Genomic DNA, 26,193 nt, shown 5'->3' on the forward strand with positions numbered 1-26,193 from the left:
GGTGGCTCACCACGAATTCTAACGTGTTCAGAGTACCGCGTGTTTACCTAGGTACTTACCATGTGATGTGCTTTGATTTATCGTCAACATCCCTTGTCGGTAACATTTACGGGTAACCATTGCTCTCTTATTCGATTATTCCAAAAGATCGGAAGCGAAATTCTTAATAGTAAACTGTAACATTGTCGCTGAGTCGAAGAAGTCGGAACAATGGAAACATGTTGTATAACACACCAGCTGTATAATCGGAATGAAGTATCATTTTCTGATATCGTTGATGAATGTTTTTATATTAGTATTAGAGCAAATATAGTGCGCGTCCGAAACAGTTTAGCGTAAACATTATCCCTTTAGAATACCCTTGGATTCGTGAGGTGAATAACTACTTATTGTTAATTGAAAAATAGCTACCATTTATTGATACTCTATGTTGTGTAGTTCGCGGAAGTTTATTTTAAAATATAGCGTATAAAAACCGTTTCAACCTCCGCAAGTGTCTGTATGTTCAATCTGTCTTTATAGTTTTTATACTTGTCGCTAAGTAACGCTAGAGTAACTGTATTTTCTAAGAGCTAAATACTATTCGTTTACACTTATTAGTTAATCATCGTCTTATATCTACAGTATTTAATATTGCAACGGGTTTCTTAAAAGATACTATAATATACAAGATAATATAGAATCACATTTGCTTTAAAACACGAATCCAGAAATTTTTCGCGCTCTGAGGTTTCAGCCCAAGCTTTATAAATATTGAGACTTTTCTGAAACGAGCTGCAGGAGTGTTTGTAATCCACCATGTCAAGTTTGAGCAATATGGTATAAATCCAATCTCCTATTGGAAATTTCAAGAATAGTCATATAATCAAATTTTGTTGTTTGTTTCGTCTTTGGTTTGGCTATGTCGAGCAGAGTTATTTAAAAGATTAATACAATGTATTTTGCTTCTCGTTTATAACAATCTTTGACGGCAATGTTAACGCCTTCATGACTTCAATGTCTTTCAATTTTTCGACGCCTTGTGGACTCCTGGTTTTCTTCCTGAAATAGCAAAATATCTTGTCAAAACATGTACACGTAGAGTAACAGTGTTTACACCGTGTATGGTAAAATTTCTGGCTTCGCATAGAAAGTAATAAGAAAGAACATACTTTCCAAAGTGTTCGCCATCCTGTATAGACTCAGGCAATTTCGCGTTCAATGTTTCTGGGAGGTAGAGTGACAGGAGGCCGGCGAGGAATGAGCATGAGCCAAAAATTACAAGTGGCAATGGTGCCCATACTTCAGCCTGTGAATAGAAATGTGAGTTGACGACTCGTGACCGAAAATGTAACATCATCCTCAACTCATCGATAATACTCCTTAGTCTCTGACTAATTCTGAATCTCACCAAGTGATTAATGTATGGTGCTATTATCCCACCAATTCTAGCGGAAAACGAACATGCTCCGAGACCGATATTTCTTAAAGCGGTAGGAAATTGTTCTGCCGCTACTACGTAGACTGCACCGTACGACGAGGTGATCGCTAGTTTCCCCGACATTGCACAAACTACCACCAACCATGGCATACCTGGAATCAGATCGGTTATATAATACGATTTAGAAGCTTTATTTCGTACTGTTTCATGAGTTTCAGGGACTGAAACACTCCGCTACTAGATACGTTGAATTCAAATTTTTTCTCGCCAATTTTAACACCAGGCAATCAAACGTCTTCCAGTCGGGGTGGAAAAGATGATATATCAATCGTAATTATACGTGGTTGACTTGCGTTCGACTCACCAGCAGGAACTAACACCGTAAGAAGCAACGCTATCCCAGCGATCAGCATGCATCCGCAGAGTATGACTTTTCTTCCCCATTTGTCCAACGTGAATAGCAGGAACAAGTAGGCCGGCACTTCCACAGACGCAGCAATGCCGAAGTTGACGAACTCGTTACCACCGAGGTTGGAAGTGTTCCAGGATAGTCCGTAGTAGGTACAGCTGTTCACGAACCTGAAAATCAGACGAACGAACGAACGACCTTTAATAATCGGCAAAACAGCACACGTAGAAACATGTCATCATCGCTTAGTCGCTGTAAAAGATCAACTTCCTACCAAGTGAAGAAAAGCAGCAGGCTCTTTTTCCTTAGGTTTGGATATCTCAGGAGATCGAACATCGACGCCTTTTCAATATCCTGCTTTGACGTGTCACTTTCACTGTTTATCAAACTGTCCAAAGTATCGCGAGTCAGTGAAACCCCATTCTTCAGCGACGCGTTCTGAAGCAGATCCTTAGCGTCCTCCACTCGACCCTTGGTCAGCAGCCATCGGGCAGATTCAGGTATAAACCTGTGACATTCATTACAAGTTCAGAGAAGTATCCTCGGAGGAGACATGTATTATTGTTCTCGATGGAGTTGGATAGATTCTTACCACCAGTAAGCGAGGAACACGATGCTGGGAATGGTGAATACTACCTGTAACGTTCTCCAATTCGTGAAAAAGTACGCAAGTCCAGCTGTCAGAATGTAACCCGATGTGAAAAATAGTTGACATCCCATCCCAGCTGCCAGTCTCTTCTTTGGACCAACCATTTCGAGTGCTAACGATTATAATAAAGCAATTCAAATCAGAATAATGTGACATGTCTTACAGATATGCGCTATAATGAACAAGACACGACGCGGCCCGATCACTTTATAATGTACAAGTATTGTTCGAGGAGCAACATTAGCAATTTTCCAATCGTGAACGTGATTTGAAAGCGTTGGAAATGTGGAATAAAGAGTTCTCACCGATAACGTAAGCTACTAAAAACACCCCACTCGTTGTCGATCCTACTATCATTCTTGAGATCATGTACGAAACGTACTCCGGCGAAACGGTAACGAGTATTCCACCGATCAGTTGCGTGATCAATGCTGAAAAGAAGGCAGCACGGCGACCGTATCTGTCGGATAGTCCGCCGAAAATCATCGAACCCAGCATCACTCCAACCATGAAAATTGAGTCACCGATGGCCCTTAACCACCCTTTGTTGCAAACCAGATTCCACTAAAAAAAAATCTAAAGTGACGAAAGATAACCTAGGATAGATAAGATGGACAGATAAAATTTGACATTACCTCGGTTGTTGCCGTCAGCGCGTACTGACTTTTGTCATACACGAAAGAGTCGCATTCCACTACGGTCAGTTGCCTTGATACGTTTCCACCTTGATCGGCAAATTCGGTGTTATCGTATCTCTCGCACCGTGACCAGCTTTCAGTTTTGTTATCCCACGGGTATCTCATATTTATGATGTCCGGTGACAGATAGAACGTTGCATTTTCTGGATTCTCGTTTGGTAGCATACATCTGAAGTCTGTTTTCGCCGCCAAAAATACTCCACCCATCTTGTGGAAGGCGCAACATATCGCTGGCAGGCACAAAGTGAAATATATCCTACGTTGGTATCGTCCGAATTCTCCCATGTGTGAAATAACGTCATCGTAACCCATTTTTGGCGATTTTACTCAGATTTATTTATCATTTAATCGAGCAATTGATGAGCTTTCGGTAGTTTGTCACCGTATTCGAAGAAACTTTAACAGACGTTTGATCTCTATTGCACGACTCTGCAGGTATTGGAACGATGGGAAGTCTTCGATACCAATTTGCACTGTCAAACTTCTTCGGAAAACCTTATCTCCTGGAATACGAAACGAAAGGTGTGATTACACGTGTGGAAAAATTACAAAAAAATTTTGTAATTTGCATAACAATGTTTCCAGTTTTATCGCATCGTAAGGGAACCTATTGGTACATTCCTACTATTATCACTGCAGTCATAGATTTTCGAAGTCCGGTTGTTGCCGTTAGCGCAGTGTTAATCAGACGTTCCGAACTTCTTCATTAGGAATTAAATTTTTTTACGCAATATTTTTGTACTACAGATTGTCTTTGACACGACGCGCATTCTGAACAATCACCGAATCGTCAAAATCATACATTTAATCGTGGATTTCGTACGTTTTGATCTAATTTTATTTCATTCTATCTAATCCAATTCAATTTAAATTATTTGCGTTGAATTTGTGTTATGTCGAATGGGTATTGTGTTGGATACATGAAACTAGAGGGCTACGTAAAATATTATGTTGAAAAATATTTAGCAGAACAATTTTCCTGTAGAATAAATAATGCAGAATTATTTCTGACGCGAATCTCGAATTCCGTTGCGTAGAAAAATATTTCTGTAAAACATATTCTGTAGAACAGTTTTCCCGTAGAACTGATTCTCGTAGAATCGATTCTCCTCCCACATGATGAATACGATCAACCGCATCATCGTGACGCAACGCTGCCCTTCGGATGAGTGAACACGTAAATAATATCCCGGATCGACATGTGTTCGCAAATTGTGCGACGTGTTTACCGTAGGTGAAGTCTTGTCAACTGTTTCAAAGAAATTAGGTACGGGGTATGACTTCGTTGCTTCCTCACATACTTGTAAATTTTTCATGCTTCAATATCAACCAGCTTTTATAATAAATCTTATTATTATAAATCTTATAATAGTGCTTTATTTTTTCACGATGATAGATGCAGGCGATCAGAAACGCAATGTAGGACCCAGGAATTCCATATTCTCTATATTAATTCAATTCAGTCTATTCTTGTGTTTCGTAATAGAAAAAGTCTTCCTGATATTAGGCATATTAGGAAACATGAGTGATTTCACACTACTCTCCGTTTACAAATTAAAACTTTTTATAAATTAAACTTTGAGACGGAAAATATCATTCCTAATATTTTGCCAGGGGATGCGAAAAAACGCGGAATCGAACTAACGTAATGATATTTTTTTATTTTTCTTTTTAACCTTACGAATTATCCGCATAAGGTTTAAGAATAGATATCCTTCTTCAAGTTCGACGCAACTGCAGTTCTGTAATACCAATTTTGAACAATGCACCGAGTCCCAGGTTAATAGACGTATAATATCCGAGAACGTTCCGTAACGTTGTGCGTTGTGACTAAATGTACAGGAATTACGTTGCGAGTAAAAAGTGAGACGCAGTCAAAACTTGTTTGCAGGCAATTCAATTTATGCATAGTAAAACGGCAAAGTATTAGTCCAATGTATTCAACGTATTATGTACAAGGAAACTCGACTGTTTCTGTAATGTTCAGGTATCATACATTTGCTTTACCTGATAGTTGTAATAATTCACCGATGGATAATTGGCTTATCGGAATAGTTTCTGATTCTTCCTCGAATCGGTGCTTGTGTGTTTACCTAATCGGCTATGCTTAACACGTAAGTACAGCAAATTTCGCTGGTAATTAGGCGAAGGGGGTATTTCATCGTATTATATTTCCACTTATTGTTACCTACATATGCTACCCGCGCGTTTTTCTCAGTACGAAATTAAACACCAAATAACTCCTAGAACGTAGACTTTTCTTGTCAATTATTTTTTGCCCATTTTGTTTATGTCCCAAAGAAACTAACCATGTCTCAAGAACTTATTCTTGATATATTTACTCGAACAATCTAAAACCGGTTGTAAGCTAATTCTGTTCGCCACTAGGATTACGGTTTTTTAGTTCAGCGCGCAGAGGTAGCAGATAAATTTGCAATATCGACAGCAATGGGATAAAGTGTTGACATTTACTCAACGCGTATCTGATTTATTCACGATTTTATTTTTACAATCGAGTCGGATAACATTCACTTCTTCGTATTAATCTTCGTTGATTCGATCCGTATGAAAATTGATGAAAACACATGGTCACTAGTTCTTTAGAATCGTATTTTCATTTGTCCAGAAGTGTAAGAATGATGAACAACAAACAGGATGTTGACAATGAACGATCGGGAATACAGTTAGAGTTTTTTTGTTCTTGATACAGGGAATGCTGAATTGTTGTATATGGATCTATAGAATATTCTCATTGACATGATAGGTCGAAAAAGTGAAAAAAAGGGACTTTCGAGTAAACCTAAAGTTATCTTTGATTCACCAAAGATCGACCGAAAATCCTCCGCATTTGTGCATTAACATGTATAGAATACATGTACATGAAATGATAAATATACGGCTGTTCCTTTTAGTTATTATTATTGTTATCACTAGGGTAAAAAACTTGTTCACTTTTACACGCGGATGTCTTTTTTCCACTGTCGAAGAAACGATGACTTTACGTACGAAAACGCAGGAAAAAAAAGCTCCAGAACGAGTTGACGGATTTCAATGATTTTGGGCTCAATTGATGCGACTTTTCTAAACTTAGAACCAATTGGATTTTGGCTTTGATCGGATCGCTACTTTTTGAATTACTTAAATAACAATATTGTAAAAAATAAAATAAAAATTATGATATCTTTAGGATGAATGAGTGGACTCGGATCATAATTGGTACCATAAGATTTTATCGATCGGTGATCACGAATCAAAAGTCGGATTTGCAAAATTTAAATTTGTCAAAGTAATTGATTACATACGTACACAAACACACGTCTATCTGAAAATAATTGGAGGTGATACTACAATAAACTTCAAAACGTGGTGATCAAGGGAAAATTTAACTTTTCAATATAATAATTTCCTTCTTTCTCTGTAAACAGAGAAACCGGGAAGTTGAATAATTGTTTGAAAAGAAAGTAATGATCGATGGATTTTGCTTTGAAAAAGCAACAAATAGTCTATAATTTCACAACCTTCCATTTTTCATGGAACAAGATGAAATCGTATGTGTAGTTTCTTATCGTACTTTGTAAAACATCGTCGACTCTGTTGAAATTAAATTTCGCAGAGACAAAACTGCACTCACTCGTTTTCACCTCTGGACGCCGACGGTTCTCGCAACTCTGCACGATTATCGCAAAACCTACCTTGATTTATATCAATGCAACGTGACCGGGGTCTCAAGGAAAACAAACTCCGATTATTGGAAAACCCCGGAGGACCCAGACTTCGAATAGGTGGGGGAATAAATGTACGAAGGATGGTCGAGGTGGGACCATTCCTGGGATCACGGAACATGAACGCAGGCACCTCTGACGTTTCAAAGTTGCCAACACTTTACCGAATACCTGCAATGTGAGAATAGGAAAAAAAGCGCAGATACGCCACGATCGTACGACACGGGTAACAAAAAATTTTGCCGCATCGGCATCGTCGGTTATCCATGTCTGTAGTTAGCTACACTGCAAAAACTTTGCATTACAAATTTAAGCGGTATTGTTCCTGAGCGTACGCGAATGGCGATGGAAATAGAAGTCCAGGTATTGAACGTAAGTTCTGCCTTTCATTCATTCCGCGAATCCATCCACGAGATAATGCCGCAATCCTTTATTTATACTTGTTAACCGATCTCTGTAACCAAGGAACTGATAAAACTTGATGCCATCAGTTTGATACGTTATTGTGGAATGAGAGATAAACAAAATTTGAACATAGGAATTAAATTGACAAATATTATCGACATGCATTTGCATTTAGAATAGCTGAAGTGAATTCGATGAATTTTTAGTACATTACGACCCTAGGCCCGAAAGTTGGATTTCCTGGCCGCGTGTGATATAAAGGCCTCGGCAAACTTTTCTTTTATGGGTAACAAATAATTCATTCATTCATTCGTTCGTTCGTTTTTTTTTTGCAATGATATTTGACGAGTAATCGAATTACACTTGAGAAATATGAAATTTTTTTTTCAATACCTTTGTGATTCGGACTGCGATAAATATTTTCGAAAATTTCACATTACCCCTGATTCCAAGGAGATATTGCACGGATGAGCCGCCACTTCATTGTTGAATAACAACCTAGGCTGGAATCAGGTTTTTTTTATACGTGTGACAAATGTTACTTCAGTACTGATTAATTTATTGAAACATATTGGTGACATCTGTGTACATTGAATTGAATGAAAAAGTCTGAGTACAGCATCCACCGAAGCGAAAACTCCTACACAATAATTAAGTATATTTTACAGTGTCACGCTGCGTCAATCGCTATCGTAACAAGTGTCGACAAAATGATAAACAGGCGATACACCATGTGTGAGGATTAAGGGACTATTATAGTTACCTGTGCGATAGGTTATTGGCTATCCATTTGACGCGTTATTTAGTTATTCTATCGTTTGTGTAAATTCAAAATTTTTGCATACGACAAAAACATGTTTCAGATATTAACCAATTATACCACTTCAAGCGGAGTTAATTTCCTAACGCGGCGTAATTTTTTACTCGTCAAGTTTCGCTCAGATTTTTGTTAAAGAATACAAGACCGACCATCGATTTCACTCCTGATCAGACGTGTCGGTCAAGAAATTATAGAAAATTAGCACGATGCGAATGTACGAGACGTATTTCTAATTATCCAATAAAGAGGATTATAAAAAATTGCTCCCTTGTTAGCTTCTTTCGTATTCTTTTCCTCCTCGCCATCAATGGACCTAATAATTATAGACTTAACTTATAGGCACACAATTGATCGTAATTGGTTGTATACTGATAGGAATGTCGCGGTGCAACCAAAAAGGAAAAGATGCGGTACTCGTCCAGGAATTCTCAATTCAGATTACATAGCTGTTTATATAAGTCTAAATGTAAGTGGAGAATGCTCGAAAAGCCCTGTAACTCATGGAGTTGAAATCGCGAAAAATTATTAATGTAGCTGACAATTGAAGATTTTCAACATACGTTGTCATTTTTGCGTGGTTTAACACAGTCATATTTGTCCACGAAGTAATTGCAATTGGTTTCATTTATATATCAATGGGAGTATTTTCCTCTCAATTTCACTCATTGTTTCCAACTTTTACCACGTATAGTTCAGCCGCTATTTAATTTTTCGACAAGTAAGATTGATTTCACGTGCATATCGATTCTAAGATACCGTACGAAAGATATTTGTACGTGAACCTCAAAAATGGACCCTGATTCTCGCTGATTGTAATAAGGAAAAAAAAAAGATGACGATAAAAACTAGGCATTAAAAACAGTATCAAAATCTGCTAGAGTTCCGTACACCGGAATCATTAACTAGATATAATAAATATAAGTTTCATGCCTCTCGCGGTTGGCGCACTTTGCGAAAACCACAAAGAGGCGGTAACTAATTTCACGAAATTATGCGGACGGCATTATTGATCGTAGAATTAGTTTAACGTTGTCGTTGACATCGGTGGATGGAAACTGATGTCCATTTATACATCGTATCGATTCTGCTGTGCACAACTTCACCGTTTGCAATATCATCCGTTTTGTTTCTCGTTATACACTCCGTTTCCTTGGGTCTTCAACGGTTTCATTATCTCAATATCAGTCATCTGTTTCACGTCTTCCTCGTCATCACCGCGTATCCTCCTAAAATAGACAAACTCGTGAATATCAGTATCTCGAATACTAACCGGTTCTCGGACATCCTATGTGTTTACGTTTATTGACCAGAAATGTGAGGATATGAAAAAAATTTTATGCTCATTTTCCCCGAAGCCGAGGGATCGGTTTTAATCACTCATCGATTTGATGTACACCCGATTTCAAGATTTCACGGATTTCAAATGATTTCAAAAGATTTCAAAAGATTATAAAAGACTTCATGGGATTTCAAAGGATTTTACAAAATAAAATTCCAAGGATTTCAAAATATTTCGAGGATCTTAAGAGATTTCAGAAAACTTCAAAAGATTTCGGGGATTTCAAGAGATTTCACAAGATTTCCGGAAAATGGTACACCAGATTTCACGAGTGATTAACTCGTCGACCGAACCCAATTTCTTGGCTTTCTCAACAACGACTTGACTGGTGGCCTGAATACGTACTTTCCGAATTGTTCACCGTCCTGTATCGATTCTGGTAACTTTTTGTTCAGCGTTTCCGGGAGAAGCAGTGACATTATTCCGCCAATCAGTGCGCAGACGCCAAAAATAACCATCGGTAAAGGTGTCCAAATTTCCGACTGTAAGCGTAACGAGAAGCCGGCGTGAGAATCGAGGAGGAATCGTCGAGCAATGTCGTTGCAGTTGAATCACTTACCAAGTGGTTGATGTACGGCGCTATGACTCCCCCTATCCGGGCAAAGGTCGAACAAGCTCCAAGACCGACGTTTCTAATCACAGTGGGAAACTGTTCGGCAGTAAATACGTAAACGGCACCGTAAGAGGATGTGATTGCCAATTTTCCCAGCATCGCGAAAAGCGTGACCATCCACGGCATATCTGCACGGTGAAATTACAAGGAAGGATATGAAATCGGATCTCGGACGAGGATCGCAATTGTCAAGCCTGGTATAACGCTACTCACTCGCTGGAACAATTAATGTCAGGAGCAACGACGTCCCGGCGAGTAACATACAACCGCATAAAATAATCTTTCTTCCCCATCTGTTTAACGTGAAAAGTAGGAATGTGTAAGCTGGTACTTCAACGAGGCCACCAATTAAAAAATTCACGTAATCGTTACCTCCGAGATTGGAAGTGTTCCAAGACAGTCCGTAATACGTACCACTGTTTACAAACCTGTGGAAGCGGAAAGGGGGAACAAATTGATTACCAATACATTCGATTTCGATAAAACGTCGTGACGTTGTTCTAGCGCGTTCAATCGGAAATACGGATAAAGTTCTGACCAGTTGAAGAAAAGCAACAGGCTTTTGTTCCGCAAATTCGGATATCTGAAGAGGTCGAGCAACGTCGGCTCGTTCATATCTGGCTTGCTGTCGCTGTCGCTCGTCAGCAAATTATCCAAAGTATCTTTTGGTAGGTCTACACCGTTCTCCGCGGATGCCTTCTGGAGTAAGTCCTTCGCCTCCTCCACGCGTCCTTTGGTCAGCAGCCATCGGGCGGATTCGGGAATAAACCTATCGGCAGTAAGAAAATTATGTGCAAGATGGGTTTCGTTGTAATAGCGGTTAAGATGTCGTTAGAGTTGTAAGAAAATTTGGTCCAGGTGACCGTCTGTCGCGATTATACCGGTCAATACGGTACATTTGGGTTATTGCAAGATCGAATCTGTTTCTTTGGCTTGTAGCATCTTTTTTTCTTTTTTTTTTGTGACAATTAAAGCGTCAACATCAATTCATTGTTGTATAAAGTATTAGTAAGTACCGGTAACAGATGCTAGATTTTTCAATTACAGTGAGAAAACCGATTTTCACTTCGTACCAACAAGTATATGTAAAAAATGAGACCAGTTAATCTCCTTAGGGTAACCACAACTGGAAATTTCTCTTCGTGCAAAAACGCGCTTACCACCAATAGACGAGGAATGCCAGACTTGGGATGGTGATGGCGATCTGCAGATATCTCCAATCGGTAATGTGGTAGGCAAAACCGGCAACGAGGATGTACCCAGTGGTGAAAAAGAGTTGGCAACCAACGCCGGCTACCAATCGTTTCTTTGGTCCGACCATTTCGAGCGCTGAAACACGAACAATGTTTTATAAATCAGAAGTGGATCGTGCCGTGCAGGTTTCGAAACTATTCTCTATTCACCGTGAAGGAGAAAGAGAAAGAGAAAGAGGGAGAGGCGAAAGGCATGAACTCGTCCTTACCGATAACATAAGCCACCAGAAACACCCCGCTGGTTGTCGAACCCAGAATCAATCTGAAGATTACATACGAAATGTACTCGGGGCACAGGGCGACAATTATGCCACCGACTAATTGTATCACCAGAGACAAGAAGAATATTGGTCTTCGACCGTAGCTGTCGGAGAGTGCACCGAATATCATTGAACCCACCATAACTCCCACCATGAATAACGAGTCACCCGTTGCTCTAAGCCATGCCTTTTTGCAGACCAGGTTCCACTGAAACAGGAAAGTCGGCAAAGGAACGTGTTAATTGACGGTACGATGGAACGAGGAAAGTCAAAGTTCCTCCTTCACTGTTTGTTGCTGAAATTCTCAATCGTTCTTCGAAGCTTGTCGGTATGCTGTTATGAATTATGTAAACGAGTCTGCGGATATATGCTTTAAGTAGCAACTCTCACCTGAGTCGTGGTCGTGAGTGCGTACACTGTTTTATTGTAAACAAAGGAGTCGCACTCGACAACTGAGGCATTGAAGGTAACATTCGCACCGGACTGATAGTAATCTTCTGAAAAATCTATGTCGTATCTTTCGCACTGTGAAAAGGTCTTGGTTTTGTTGTCCCACGGGTAGGTCATATTCATAATATTGTCGGGTAAGTCTAGGGTCGCGTTTTCCGGATATTCGTTAGGTCTCAGACACCGGAAGTCAGTCTTCGCGCCAAGAAAAACACCGCTCATTTTATGAAAGGCGCAGGATATCGCTGGCAGGCACAAAAGCAGGTATATCCTCTTTTGGTATCGTCCAAATTCACCCATGTGCAAAATCACGTCGTCGTAGGCCATATTTTTCTTCTTCGCTTTTCCCTCCTCCGATATTCCGTTTTGAAAATTTCCCTCCGGCGTGGCTGATATTGTACCGTTTTGCGGAATTAATTTCTCTTTGCAGAACGGTTCCTTAGAGTCCGAATTTGCGATGGGCGAGTCGACGATTATTATCAACGGCACTTGTTCACCACTTTCATCAAACTTTTCAACCTCTTCCGATCGCTTCACGCGTTCGTTTGCTCTCAAAGCTTTCTCAGTCTTCGCTACGACATCATTAGTTATACACACTTCGCTAGTGTTATCAATTTCCTTGAAATCGGACCGCACAGAGAGTCGAGGATTCCCTTCCGCTTCTTCGGAAACGTTCGAATCCTGGAACAGAAAATCTTCGTCTTACTAACTAAGAATTGCAATACGGTAAACAGAAAGAACAATATCATCAGGATGTGTTTTATCTCATCATTGAAATGTTAATCGAAATTTGGAATTGCCTTATAATTAAAACTCTTTGTGGCGGGTCTGACGTGATTCATAAGAAGAACATAAAAAGAAAAAACACTCGGATGAAGAGGGAAGATTTGGTAATGACATTCGTGTTTGATTACAAGTTCAAAGTCTGATTTGTGATATAGCTGGTGTATGAAAAACGTTGTATGTTCTGCTTTTAAACTCGTCGTAAATCATGACGTCATGCGTCACAACCTCGTGAAAAGCACACTCGACACTGGTAATAAAATAACAATCCTGGCTATTTATACATAGTATATAATTCGCAAGATTATTTGACTGGAAATTTAATAATCGAGAGGTTATAAAAGTCGGAACGTATCACTTTCGAGTGATATAATACATATATACATATATATATATATAGGGACGTCTAACGGGTTTTCTGATTATTATTTAATTAAAATACATGAAAAACATTTTCTCACTCAGATTTCAATATTTTATTCAATATTTACACATTTCCCATTACATTGGGTCCCTATTAAATATCAACTAAAGAGTTCCAGGAGTATCTTATTTAAGACACAAACTGATCCGCTGGCAGCTGTAAGGACGAAATAAAATTTTACTAACAATTATCCATCATAAATTCGATCAAAAAGGAAAAAAAGATTAAAAATCAAATGTGCCCGATTAAGTAAGAGATCATTATTCATCCATTCATTAAGTAATATAATACGCACTCTACGTGTGTTGTACTATGAGTAAAGCCGAAGATTTAGCCGAATGGATTAGTCCAGAGTTGAAGTGGTGATAAATTTTTTTTAGAGCGTCAGGCCTGCGGACCTGCGCAACGAGATAACAAATCACTCTTAATTGATGTCACGTGCCCGCGGCGATAGCAACGTGCAGTAACGACTTGTAACCGGAAACGAAGACTTCCGTTCATTGATAGAATTTTCGTTAAACTCGAGATACGATAGTACGATTCTAATTATCTTCTTCGATGTATCGCCTAAAATTTTATTTTGCACGATCAGAGTTTAGGGGTTAAAATTGCGTTGATTTTTTCCTTTTCCTTGCCTTTCAAACGTACGTACGTCATAAATTGTCTGGTCGATGATTCGACGACGATGTTACGGAATCAAAAGAGACAGCTGTAAATTGGGGTCGAGCTATTGAAACCTAGGATTGTAATGTCTCGTGCAGATTCGTTTAGTCCTTTATACTACTGAACTTCAACCTCAACCAGCGATGCGACACGATACGTATAATCGAGTTTGTCGACCACGTGAATATAAAATTATGTTTTTGTACATTACAGCATATAATGGTATTGTGAGCTTTCGTAGACGTTGGCTGGTCGGTAAACTTTGTCGATAATGGAGTGATACTTGCGCTATACGTAATATTAAATATATCGACGACTCAGAAACGTTTCAATTCTGCACCACGTGTGGACGTGTGTGTATTGTGCGATATAGCCACTTGTTAATAGATTTATTCGTGTCAATTGTCCAGACAGCCGTGCACGCAGAACTCGAGTCACAGAGTGTAGGTTCAATTCCATTCATCGTTCGATGTTCAACAGTATAGGTACACACATCCATGCGTACCATGCATGTATACTGCATAGATTTTACGACACCGGCGTATAGGTATAATACGTGTACCTATAACGCGCATGCTTGATCACTGCGATGTGTACATTTGAATTTAAAATACCGACGTGAAAGTTGAACGGCGTATGCACGTAAAACTTATTCGATCTTTTAATAGTTTATAAATTTAACGGTCATTCGTGAAGATGAGAAAACCTTTGAATATTATCTTTTATACAAATATAACGTATATACTGTATGTATATGTTGTGTATCTAATGTGTCAAACTGTGAATCAATTTTTCACATTTTTCGCCAATACGTATATATTAGGACAGTTCTTATGTCAAATCGACCTTAAATAATTCAAAAACAACCGCCTAATTTTTTCAGATTCTTTATTTCAACTCTAACTCCTTCCGCCAACAGGGTGGGCTTATCTACATTCTCAGTATACATTTTATCGTAGGAGTAATAATGTTCAAAAAAATTCGGAACCGGAAAGTTTTAGTAGGCGTTAGTGCTACTGTCTGAGAAAAAATGCACATCATCGTACGAGGGAATCTGGACGAATTGCACTTCGTCTAAGCAAAAATAAAAGTCAGATTTCGAGGGTGTGCAATTCGTCGGAACTGCCTGGTAAGATGATGTGAATTTTTTCTCAGATAGTAGCACTAATGCCGACTAAGATCTCGTAGTTAGGGATTTTTTTTTAACACAATTATTCCTACAATAAAATATAATACCGAGATCTTGTCCGAAATACGTGTATTTTAAATGCGGAAACCCACCCCGTTGGTAAAATTCTGTAAAAATGAGGCAATTGTTTTTGAATTATTTGAAGTTGATTTGGGGGGAGAGGGGGATTCGTCGACACCCTAAACAAGGACCACCCTAGTATATGTTTCTCTTTTATATTTCAATAAAGTTTGCGTTTCGTGCCAGCGAATCATTACAGAATTAAAAACTTGAATAAGCCCAAAAGACTTGGTTAAAAATTTTTTTTTGTCAAAATAACGGTATCTGGAAATTCGATGAACTTGCAGATTTCAGGGCAGAAAACGGATTACAATACGTTCACGAACGAATTTATCCACATTGAAGTAGGTGTAAAATGAAACAAAAAAGAAGGATCGATTCAAAAATCAGGATGTCGGTTTATCTTTCATTTCTCCATACACGGTATGGTTAAATGTAATAATACGAATTACCTATGATGCATATATATTTAAAACGATTTCATAGAGCAAAAATTCCCCCGAACCGAGTTAAGTTTGGAAGAGAGAGAAGGAAAACAATTGAGTGAAATAAAATCCCTCGACTCGCGCCTAGGATTAAGTGGATAGAAAGAGAGGAGTTATTTTAAAAAATTTTAAAATTGGTCTCTCAAAAATACCTGAAATTTCACCTCACAAATACACACGTCAGGTATTTCACCAATTCGACGTTCGCGCTTGACGGCGTTTAGACGTCGACTGACGCTTGCATCTGGCGCGGATCGGAGCTTGTCGGCATGCGTGTAAGCTCATGCGCCAAGAGAGCTCGGAACTTTTATTATATACCTATATATGTATTAAATATCAGCCCTGAATCGAAAAATATTTCTATGCGGTGGCGTCGCCGCATTTATCGTACCTACCGCACTTTTCCTAACGGACGTTGCGCCGCGTCCACGTCGTACATTTTTATCATTTTAATTGTTGTTGGAAAATTATCTAGCAGTTTTGCGATAGCGATTCGTACGGAATATATAATGGGTTTTAATTATTTTAAATAGTCGAATTTCAAGCTTGATACGCGCTTTCGTTATACTTATAAGTCAGCTTTTGGAACTGATCGAAAATTAATGCGTAAAGGCTAACGGATTTTTTACCATTTCATTGTTGTAATTCAAATATCAGCCTACTGCCAGTGCCGGTCTGAACGAAAACGAGGCTTTGAAACAAATTGCATACAACAAAATAATTATTTATTAAATTACGATATTTGTTACCGTCAAGGATCACTTCGTACCTTGTGATTCGTACGATCCCTGAGTGATCGAGTAGCGAAGAAAAAGTAAGAGATTCACAAGTGCGAAGAATAAGATTCGTACTTTTCGTAAACGCGAAACGGCGAAGACGTCCCATAATGCTCAAAAGAAAATATTCATTAGTAAAGCGCGATTATTGTTGAAATTGTTGAACGCGTTACTGCTGGATTGGTTAATTTAATTGTTTGTTTCGAACAACGTTCGCTTGTTCTATGTATAATTTGAATATCGTTATTGGCATAATAGATATATTTCTATTATCGCCGGCACCCAACAGTTTTCGTTTGACTCTTGACTATCCCTACATTATTTATTCAGTAGTTTTACCATCAAATTGCAATTCATTTAAATTATTCTACAAATTATCGTCGTCTAACGTATTAAACTCAACGAGTTCTTGTCCCCACTTATGCATCGAATTTTATAAATTATTGTCAAGCGGAAAAACAAATTATTTTCTATGAATATACGAAAGTGGAATAATTGAATCTCGTGGGAAACGACGTTACATACCTCACGTATAATTTAACTATAAGCGGATTCTCTAGTTTATCCCTCTTATCCCTCTTGTTCGCAATTCGAGACTGGATGCAGCCACTGCAGATATTTAGATGGGCTAAAAATACATTTTAGTTAATGGGATCTAGTCGTTTTGCACCTTGCCGGTTCGGACCGAACGGAGTTAACGTTCGCGGCCCCGACAAGGCAGTCCAGTCGGGTATTCAAATTCCTTGCTATCCCTTTCCCGGCTGCGTAACGAAACGTGCAGCCTATCGGCGTGTGGAATTTTTGCAAACAAGAGATAAAAAAAAATAAAAATTCAGTGAAGAACATTATCATTTTTCAAAGCGGTTGGAAATTGTGACCGTATTTAGAACGAGACTGACTTGAAACCCTTGTACGAGAGTCGATTAATTTTGTTGAAAAATGGCAATATGTTTATTTATAAAAATATAGTAATTGATAAACAAGCTGAATAGAATCAATCTTTCAAATTATTATTATATTAATTGAAATTTGCTTTCAACCTGCAGACTCTATCAGAGATTTAGTTTTTCATTTTTGTTCTTATACATTACACATGTACGTCGATGTTTGTATAGAAAAAGAGCAGAGTTTAGCATCTCGATACTTTTTTCTTATAGAAATTATCATGAAGGGGAATTTCCTGAAGAATGGTTTATTACTTAATTCTGCAGCGATAACGTTATAAGTTATACGTGTTACTGATGAATATATATATATATATATACACATACAATTATCTTATCGGACTGATTTATTAATCAGGAACGCGATGTGTTTTCATCCCCAAGTATCAGCGATGTTATTAGAAAATTTATATGGTTTACAGAAATAGCTGCAGGGCAAACATTTATAGAAGATGGGAAAAGTCTAGTCGACTAGAAAATAATAAGCCAATTGTCTACATGAAGTTAGATTGCATATATTTTTGCAGTCGTTTCTGGGGATTGGATTTTCTGAAAATGCGTTATCATTCAGCTTTTTTTTCGCCACCAGTCAATTGTTGATTGACAGTTTTTGCGATTATATTGACATCAGCCAGTAGAAACGTTATAATAATATACTATAAACCAGCGGTGTAACGTAATTTTAACTTTGGAGTTATTTCATATCGCGATTGTAACTGTACCTACAAACAGTCGCAAAGTACGATAAAAAAAAAAATAAAATAAATAAATAAAATAACTGCATCTGTTATGAAAAGTATTTTCAAGTACAATTATCATTCACACAAACTTGAGTGATGATTTATTACGGCTTTGAGAAATTTTACGATGGAACATCAAATATTGTATCATTTAGTGGTACGCGTGTGATTAAAATGAAAGTCCATGCGATAAAGAGTTTCTTCTTTTTTTTTTAAGATGAATGTAGATGTCAGATATTACGTTCGCAATTGTTAGGAAAATAAGATTCTAGATAGTTATAAGATCTAAGATAATTTCTAAGATAAGAAAAAATGTTAGTAAAAATTTAGCGACTCCAAATGAGAACGAGTGAATTTTGCCTTGAATATTGTGTAACGAAATCCTCATAACTCGAATCATCGTGACAACGTAGTTTCAGTAAACCAAGCTATACTTTCTACGTTTTGACGAAAATTTGGCAACTGTTTTATGTTTTATTTTTTAAGTTTTATTTTCTTAAACTATGGTTTTTCCTTGCTTCGAACTCTTATGCAATGTAAAAGATTATGCTAAATAGGGGAAAAAAAATAATAGTCATGTGAAATAACATGCGTGGCGTTGGAATTCCAGTGATGGTTACGCTTCACTACTGTATCTCAACGTCGTGGTCGCAGTCGCGTTGATTAGATACATCGTCAGAAATTTCACGGTGTCAACAAAAGTCAACAGCGATTAGTCTAAAATTAAACATCATCGGTGTAAATCGTTCGATTCGTGACACCAAGTGGTCTTAAGATCAACACCGAAATGATGTTGAACTTCTATAGAATATTTTCGGTGTTACATTTAACACCGCATTTCTAACAGTGTAAATTTCAACTTAACGTTCTATCTGGACTTTTAATGTGCTAATTTTTGTCTAGTGGTGGGGACGACTTCCATAAGTTATACGCGTTGAATCGCTTCAATATAGTTAAAAACCCGAATCCTATGGGTAGTGAAAAGTAAAATTATCGAAGATCAATTTAAGGATTACTTGAGAGACGATATGATTGTTGAAGAGCTTGCATCGGTAAAAACAAGTTTTTGAGGATTTTTATTTCGATAAACAGAGAAAAGACACAGCGACTCTTGATTGCAGCGTCACAAAATATTCCCGGAAATTCATATCGAGATTTTACAATTATTCATTACCAGGAATTAATCACAGTGACATTCATGCCGAGACAAAATGTAATAAATTTATTTTTCAGAGTTTCGTTTTCGTCGACTGTTTTTACGAACAGAAATTCTGATGCGATTCGTTCAAAAGGTTTATTTCTAGAAGATCAGACAATGATTATCTGAATTTTTGTATTGCTTGACCAGCGAGTAAATATAAATGTTTGAACAAAAAAAAAAAAAAAGAAGAAGAAGAAAAAGAAGGAAAACATTCGTCAAAATGTTTGTTCATGTGTCGGTGATTTCTTTCCTCAATCTAAGAAATCGAAGTTTAAAAATCGAGTAATAAAAATGCGATCGAATCTGTGTGTGTAATTTTCTGAATACCGCGATCGCGGATTGGCTGCAGGTTTCGATTATCGCGATCTTACTTCGAATAACCTTTCCTTCCAACCTTTTCCTCGCATTTCGAGGCCGTATTTCGCGCGTTCGACGTATGATCGAGAAGTTGTCGATCATACTTTAAAGTAGGGGAGATGGACGAGAGCGTCGCGTCGCGTCGGCGAGGCTCGTTTTAGTGCATTAAAATTCTTCGGCGGGCCCTGACGTCCCTGACACGACCCTTTTAGCTACTTGGCTACATGGGACCTGCATAATCAAGTCTATTTATAGCGAAGTCGTCCCGCTAGTTTCAGCGGTGCGAAAAAATGCGACTGGTTTTCTCGGACCAAAAAATACTCTGACTCCTGCAACCGAGAGATCGGCGGCTCTCTCTTACACTCCCGGAATTGTTAACTCAACATCAACGAGAAGGACTGCCTCCTGCACCGGCATCTCTGCAGTCTAGACGCTCATCGCCACGGCTTTAACCACCTTGAGCAATCTGCTAAATTGCCACAATTTTCCATAATATCTTTCAAGGAAAGGAAACCGATCGACGATCAAGGACTACTTCTTCTTCTTCTTCTTCTTTGGAGGAATTCAATGAATGATCAAGGTTTTACGTTTATGGTATAGGTATGTCTTCAAATTTTTGACCTGCACCCTGCCTTCGGAACTACATTTTTCCTTTTGTTTCAATGATATTTCTATACTATCACAATTCAGAAGCGTACTCGTGATTGATAAAAGTGATTGATTTGATATTACTCGTCCCTCAAATTATTCAATTTCGTTCGTATACTTAAAAAATTTGTTAGTTGCCGTACGCGATTGTTTTTTTGTTACCCTTACATACTTCAAATTTTGTTGTCGAAGTATTTCAGAAGTCTTTGAAACATTTGAAAAAATTATCAGTATATTTCTTACCGTTTCTGTAATAAGCTATGAACTGTGTTTTTTTTTTTTGAAAATGAAACTGAGCTTTCTCTCTATTGTAAAACATAATTTTATATGTTCTCCCAGTTCAAATTCTGCAAATTCATCATTTACGACGTAGAATTTCGTAATTCTTTAACGATTATAAAAACATCGAATGCTTTCTGGTTGCGATCGCTGAAAGACGGATGCGTCCCTTAACGCAGGCTTTTCATATACAAAAATCTAGTGAAATTAACTGACGCGCAAACATCCAAGACGTAAAATTCACTGCTTATTTAGTTTATCGTTAGTCGCACCCTTCGCAATAATTCTTGGATAATATGAAATTCTAAATATCACGCTGAACACATGGGGTTCGACTCTTGATACATTCTAATAATTAGTTGCAAATCCAATGTCTTTGGATGTTCATTTTCGATATGACGTCACTTTTTGTGACGTAGGGTGCGAAAAACCGAATAGACACAGGTGTACCTAGTTTGAACATTGTTTCTTGAATAAAAAAAGGATCAAAATCCCGTTTGTAAATTGCATAAACAAAGGTAAAAGTAACAATGAATGCACATTGAACGAGTATGGATGCGTGACTGATAAAGTAGAAATTGTTCGCGCAAAGTTCATGGTATGCATATATAATGAGAACCACTGGGAACGGGTGAAAAGTACGGAACGCCATCTTTGGTGATGATTCAAAAATAAGTTAGACTGTGTATGTTTATAACCAAATTCAGCCCCGTCGTTCATTTGACAATTGATGATAATAAGAATAAATTCGTTAAGGGTGTGAACATTGGAGGGGTATAAAGTGGGGAAAAAACATCGGAAGAAAATTTTGCACCCATGATGGAAGAATGAAATCGATATTTGACAAAGTTTGCGGAAGGCGTGTCTTTTCGCTTGTGAAGTCACGTGCCGCACAGCCCTCTGAATGCCACTCGGTTCAATTTCCCAAGTTAAAACGAAGAGTTCACGATCAATACGGTGCGAATATTATAGCTTTTATACGTACATTGACGCCGTCCATCTTGACGCGGGGTAATTTTTCTTCCGCGAACAAATTTAACTACGTTAAATCAAATTTCACAATGATTATTACGGCCGGCATGTATGCGGGATAAAAAATGTGAAAACGCGACGTCGAGCCGGCGAATCGGAAACTTCTCGACTCTTGCGCTTCGACAACCCGCTCAGAGGTGTCGCTGAACGCAACCCTCGATTTTGTAACCATTCAACCCTTCCAGCAGCGGCGCTCAACTTGCTGCTCCGTTTTCTGCAATGCTTAATGCTCGTGAGACTTACGCGAAAACGTTTGAACGCGTAAAAAAATCATCCGCAATATACAACCTGCCCCGATTTTTGATCACGTGTCGATACTTGATCCGTTGATTGATTGCATGAATGTAAGTGCGCACTCCGATATGTTGGAAAATCGTATACATCAGCTATTTATACAGTGTTGAAGAAATCAGCCACTTCAACAGACGATTAGAAGACTCAAGAGATCAAATTTGATACGACGCGTTGGAAGATTATCCACGCTGATAAACAGTGCCGAATCAGTACTGGGATTTCATCAAGTATAAAAGACCGGGTCCACTGACCCTGTACTAAATTCACGTGGGAGTGACTTTCCGTCCATTCACGTGTCACGTTCCTTGCGCCATACGTTGGGTGAACGAACTCAATGAACCTATCGTTCATACCTTACGCTACGGATATTTTATTTCTAAGAGATTGGCATCTCGCCAGAGGTGTCTTGGAAATCGAGTCGAAGGTCAGCCGTGATGTCGCACGAAATTTCTTGCAAATTGCATACATTTATACAGTAGACCCTTGATTTTATAGTCGAGTTTCAGACACGATTTTTCTCCGTTTGTGCAATTATCACAACCGCATAAAATTTCATCGCAGGGACTCGATCAACTGGTTTTTGTCAAAATATTCGGCGATGTTACGTTGAAAAATTTTCACACAATAAATAATGAACAACTTGTTTACCGACCTCTGAATATGTAATTTTGTATCCTCGAACTGAACGAGGTACATCAAACTGTAATTGATAGTCCAATATCCACGATACCAGATAACAATTTATACTGTCACGTGTACATACCATCTATCTTAGAATTAGTAGAAAACTGGTCGTGGTTGTTTTATACGCATTTTGCTTATACAAAGTAGCTGTTACATGTTATAGCCCTCGTTCGTTAATCGATAATACATCCATGTCACTGCGATAGGAGCTATAAGCTTGCAAAGAGGTCGTGGCTAAGGCTATAAAAGTTGAGCAATCGATACATCGTATGTTAGTATATTTTTGTTAGAAAATTTGTTTAAGAAATGTTCTAAAAGTTTACTTATACAAATATTCACTACACGATACACGTGTAAAATGCCTGCAGGACCCTCACGGAAAAAAACCCCACTTGGGTATAAATTCGTACCCCTAACTTTTTTCTTATGGGAAATTAGCATTATCTATGAGTTGAGGGTTTTGGGGTTTTTTTCCACAAGGGGAGTTCAATGATCATGCGAGATTTTCAGGCTGTAAGTGAAACGAGACACAAAAAGAGTTTTCGAGTTTTAGTAGCTTATAAAACTACATCATTATCAAAGATCGATATTTTCCCAGTGCGCAACCATGCGGCTTGACGAAATAATATCTTGAATGTATCAATCAGAATAATCGTGAACTGACAAAAACAGTGGTTATCAGTCTGGATGCGCGATGCTAAAATTAGAAGTTTATATAATAAATACAGTCCACTGATAGTATCGTTCTTATATCATTCGCTGTTCACATACTTGCTATGCTGAAGTTTCTCACACAAATACAACTCTAAACAGTCTAAACATTATGGCTTGTCCGGCTCAAACACAGAGATGTACGTCTACCAATGTTTTGTGTGCGAAACGCGTATCACGCGCCTGATATCAGTTTCAGGCGCATGCACGGATGTACATCCGGTTGCCGTTCCATTGGCGCGAGACCCGATTATATTCTACTACTCACAATGAGCTACGGCAGTAGCGGGCGAAATTCTGTTTCGTCATAGAGCTATTTGCGTAACTCGGAGCATGAGCGCGGTACAGATTTTAGAGTAACGAGAAAAAAGAATAATATTAAAACGTGTGGCAAATGCGACGTTCAAACTCCCAAATCTTTATCAAACTTGTTATCTCACATTCACAATACAACTGCAAACGTCGAATATTGAAAGAAAACCTTTACATATATGGCGGGCACGAAATGCAAACCGTTTAACAGCCGCGCGTGTCAAATTGCTCACTCATCGTAGTTATATCTGAGCTTTAAATGAATAAAGTTGAAATATTCCCGTTCACCACGGTCTCGAAATTGTTAAAAATATTTTTCCACGTATGTAATCATTGCTTTGCTCCAATTCGTCAGTTCAGTCTCTGCGAGATAAGTTCAAGTATCGATGTACCATTGCACAAATATAAGTAATAAATATATTTTTAGGTATAATAATTAGTAAAATGTATCAGTTTCTCACGCGCTAATGTTCACTGGAAACCGCCATTCATAACTTATCTATTTCTGGTTTAAATATTCATACAACCTGCAGTGTACATTAATTGCGAACGATTATTTCGGCTGATTGTGAGTGACACTATTAATATACAAATTGGGTTGGCGCTTTGGTAGCAGGTTCACAATTACTTACTTACTAGTGCTTATTGGCGGATATCTTTTACGGATAAATCGCGACAACCGGCACGGAAACTGTGTTAGACACTACTTATGGATCCCCCCACATCGACACGTTGGTCCCACGAGAGCCAAGTGAGCCAGCCCACCGACGATCACGAACTTCTTACGACTATTTGCGATAGGGCTGAGCCGTCGGTGGTTCCATAATCTAGACAACACGTGGCGGATGTTACGCAGGCACGCATGCATATGTATATGAAACTGTTAACACACGTGCGGACGTTATTTATATACGGTATCTCAGGCAAGTATTTTAGAGTTGCACCAAGTTTTTTTCTCTGACGTACATGTGTACAGTAATCATAAAATAAATGCATATATTAACCCTTGGCTGGCACTGTGGGGTACCAAACGCCCCACTCTCATTATTTTATACTATACGTAATTATTTTTCCGATTTCTTTAGAGTTTTCAATTTCTTTTGTTCTTTTTTTTGTTTTTTTTTTTTTTTTTGTTACAATGTTTAACATTTTTGTTTCACGTTTGATATGTTTATTTTTTGTTTTGTTTTGAAACAAAAAGAATTAGGAGACTCTCTGGTAATTTTTGGAAATTGAAATAATTAGCAGTTTACTCGCGATATGCGTTCTAATGATTTTGGTATGAGACGTGATGCCAGCTATGTTATGCTAGGAAAATCTGCCGGTTAAGGGTTAATGTTTATCTTTGAACACGTGTTGAACCATCGTAAAACTCTGCACGTGAACGGTTTCATTTTCAGAGTCACTGCGCTTTACGATGCAGTTAGTAGCCTGAAGATCAAGCTGCTTCGTTACGCTAAATCATCATTTTCAAGATCAACGAGACGTGATAAGCCACCATGCAGGGATTTTTTACTGTTTTCCTGCACAAATTTTTTCAGGCTGTTGCTGTAATAATGAAATTTTTTACGGCGTCGGTTATATTAATTATCAAATCTATAGTACTTATCGAATCGAATCGTGTTGATGAAATATTTGTTTGTTAAACATACATACAAACCGATTTAAATCGTTAGAAACCGGAAAATGCATTGAGTCAATTTTAATAGCAACTCAACAATGTTCAATATCGTGAACAAAAATCCAACTAAAATCGACAGAAAATCATAGTTGATTTGAATTATTTAATTTATAGCTAAGGAACTGAATGCCGAATGATTGGATCCAAACTTGTAATTCATCGCAGGTTTTTAACATAATATTTATGGTTAAAAATATTTTATAAAAATTAAAAACTAAAGTATCGCATAGTCGGATAAAATGAAACCAGGATGTCCGAGACAAGTTCGTGGATTCTGAAGAGAATAAGATCAATTTATTAGCAGCTAGAATACAAAAAAAAAATTGCAAACATAAGGTACATGATTTTTGATTTAGTTATAACTTATATATTTGATGATTCGTGATTTTTTAATTTTTTAAATTTATTACATGATTTCTTATGCATTCTTCTCGAATTCACACGATAAATCATGTAATAAATTTTTTATTTAGGTCATAACATCTCATGATTTATCACATGAAAATTTTCGTCCGGGTAGGATTCATTCGCCTCGCGGCCTGCTCTGGTGAAAATTTCTACCATTAACGAATTTTTACAGAAATTGGAACATTTCTTATTATTTAGTACTAAATTGTAATAAAAATACACAGTTTTTTTCGCAAAGAATTGTGAATTTTCGTTGAAAATTGCAACATCTTGTAGATTTTCTTACTGAAAAAATAGAAATTTTCATGAAAATCTACTATAAGCTTTTAGGAGAAACTATGAAGCTTGTTCAAAAAAATGTTCTTTTCTTTAATATCACGAAATTTGCCAATTTCCCTAAAAATTCGTAGAAATCGTAGAAAATCGTAGATATCATTTTCACCAGGGTGCTGCTTATATCTATCGGTTATCGGTTTGTGGCGGCTCG

General features: G+C 37.9%; 3 protein-coding genes across 6 annotated transcripts in view; 1 reads left to right on the top strand and 2 right to left on the bottom strand.

Moving 5' to 3' along the window:
- Positions 1-26,193, top strand: part of LOC124188175 (intersectin-1) — an 86,271-nt gene that overhangs the window by 32,811 nt on the left and 27,267 nt on the right. The window lies entirely within an intron of this gene.
- LOC124188190 (organic cation transporter protein-like) lies at positions 393-7,255 on the bottom strand. Of its 3 annotated transcripts, none has more exons than XM_046580756.1 (9): positions 6,869-7,255; positions 3,114-3,679; positions 2,784-3,042; positions 2,422-2,590; positions 2,104-2,337; positions 1,785-1,999; positions 1,391-1,572; positions 1,152-1,288; positions 393-1,041 (listed from the first exon to the last, which is right to left on the bottom strand). In XM_046580756.1, exons 2-9 carry the CDS (start codon positions 3,486-3,488, stop codon positions 927-929), a joined length of 1,686 nt encoding a protein of 561 aa, XP_046436712.1. In that variant the 5' UTR covers positions 3,489-3,679; positions 6,869-7,255; the 3' UTR covers positions 393-926. The 3 variants fall into 3 exon arrangements, with proteins under 3 accessions (XP_046436712.1, XP_046436710.1, XP_046436711.1); XM_046580754.1 differs by having other exon boundaries at positions 6,808-7,255; XM_046580755.1 differs by having other exon boundaries at positions 6,748-7,255.
- LOC124188184 (organic cation transporter protein-like) lies at positions 7,842-21,692 on the bottom strand. 2 transcript variants are annotated; one of them, XM_046580741.1, is made up of 9 exons: positions 21,570-21,692; positions 11,979-12,716; positions 11,538-11,796; positions 11,236-11,404; positions 10,614-10,844; positions 10,289-10,503; positions 10,022-10,203; positions 9,808-9,944; positions 7,842-9,349 (listed from the first exon to the last, which is right to left on the bottom strand). In XM_046580741.1, exons 1-9 carry the CDS (start codon positions 21,582-21,584, stop codon positions 9,238-9,240), a joined length of 2,058 nt encoding a protein of 685 aa, XP_046436697.1. In that variant the 5' UTR covers positions 21,585-21,692; the 3' UTR covers positions 7,842-9,237. The 2 variants fall into 2 exon arrangements, with proteins under 2 accessions (XP_046436697.1, XP_046436698.1); XM_046580742.1 differs by lacking the exon at positions 21,570-21,692 and adding an exon at positions 15,792-15,893.

Source organism: Neodiprion fabricii, chromosome 1, assembly GCF_021155785.1.
Source record: "Neodiprion fabricii isolate iyNeoFabr1 chromosome 1, iyNeoFabr1.1, whole genome shotgun sequence".
NCBI classification, from domain to species: Eukaryota; Metazoa; Arthropoda; class Insecta; order Hymenoptera; family Diprionidae; genus Neodiprion; species Neodiprion fabricii.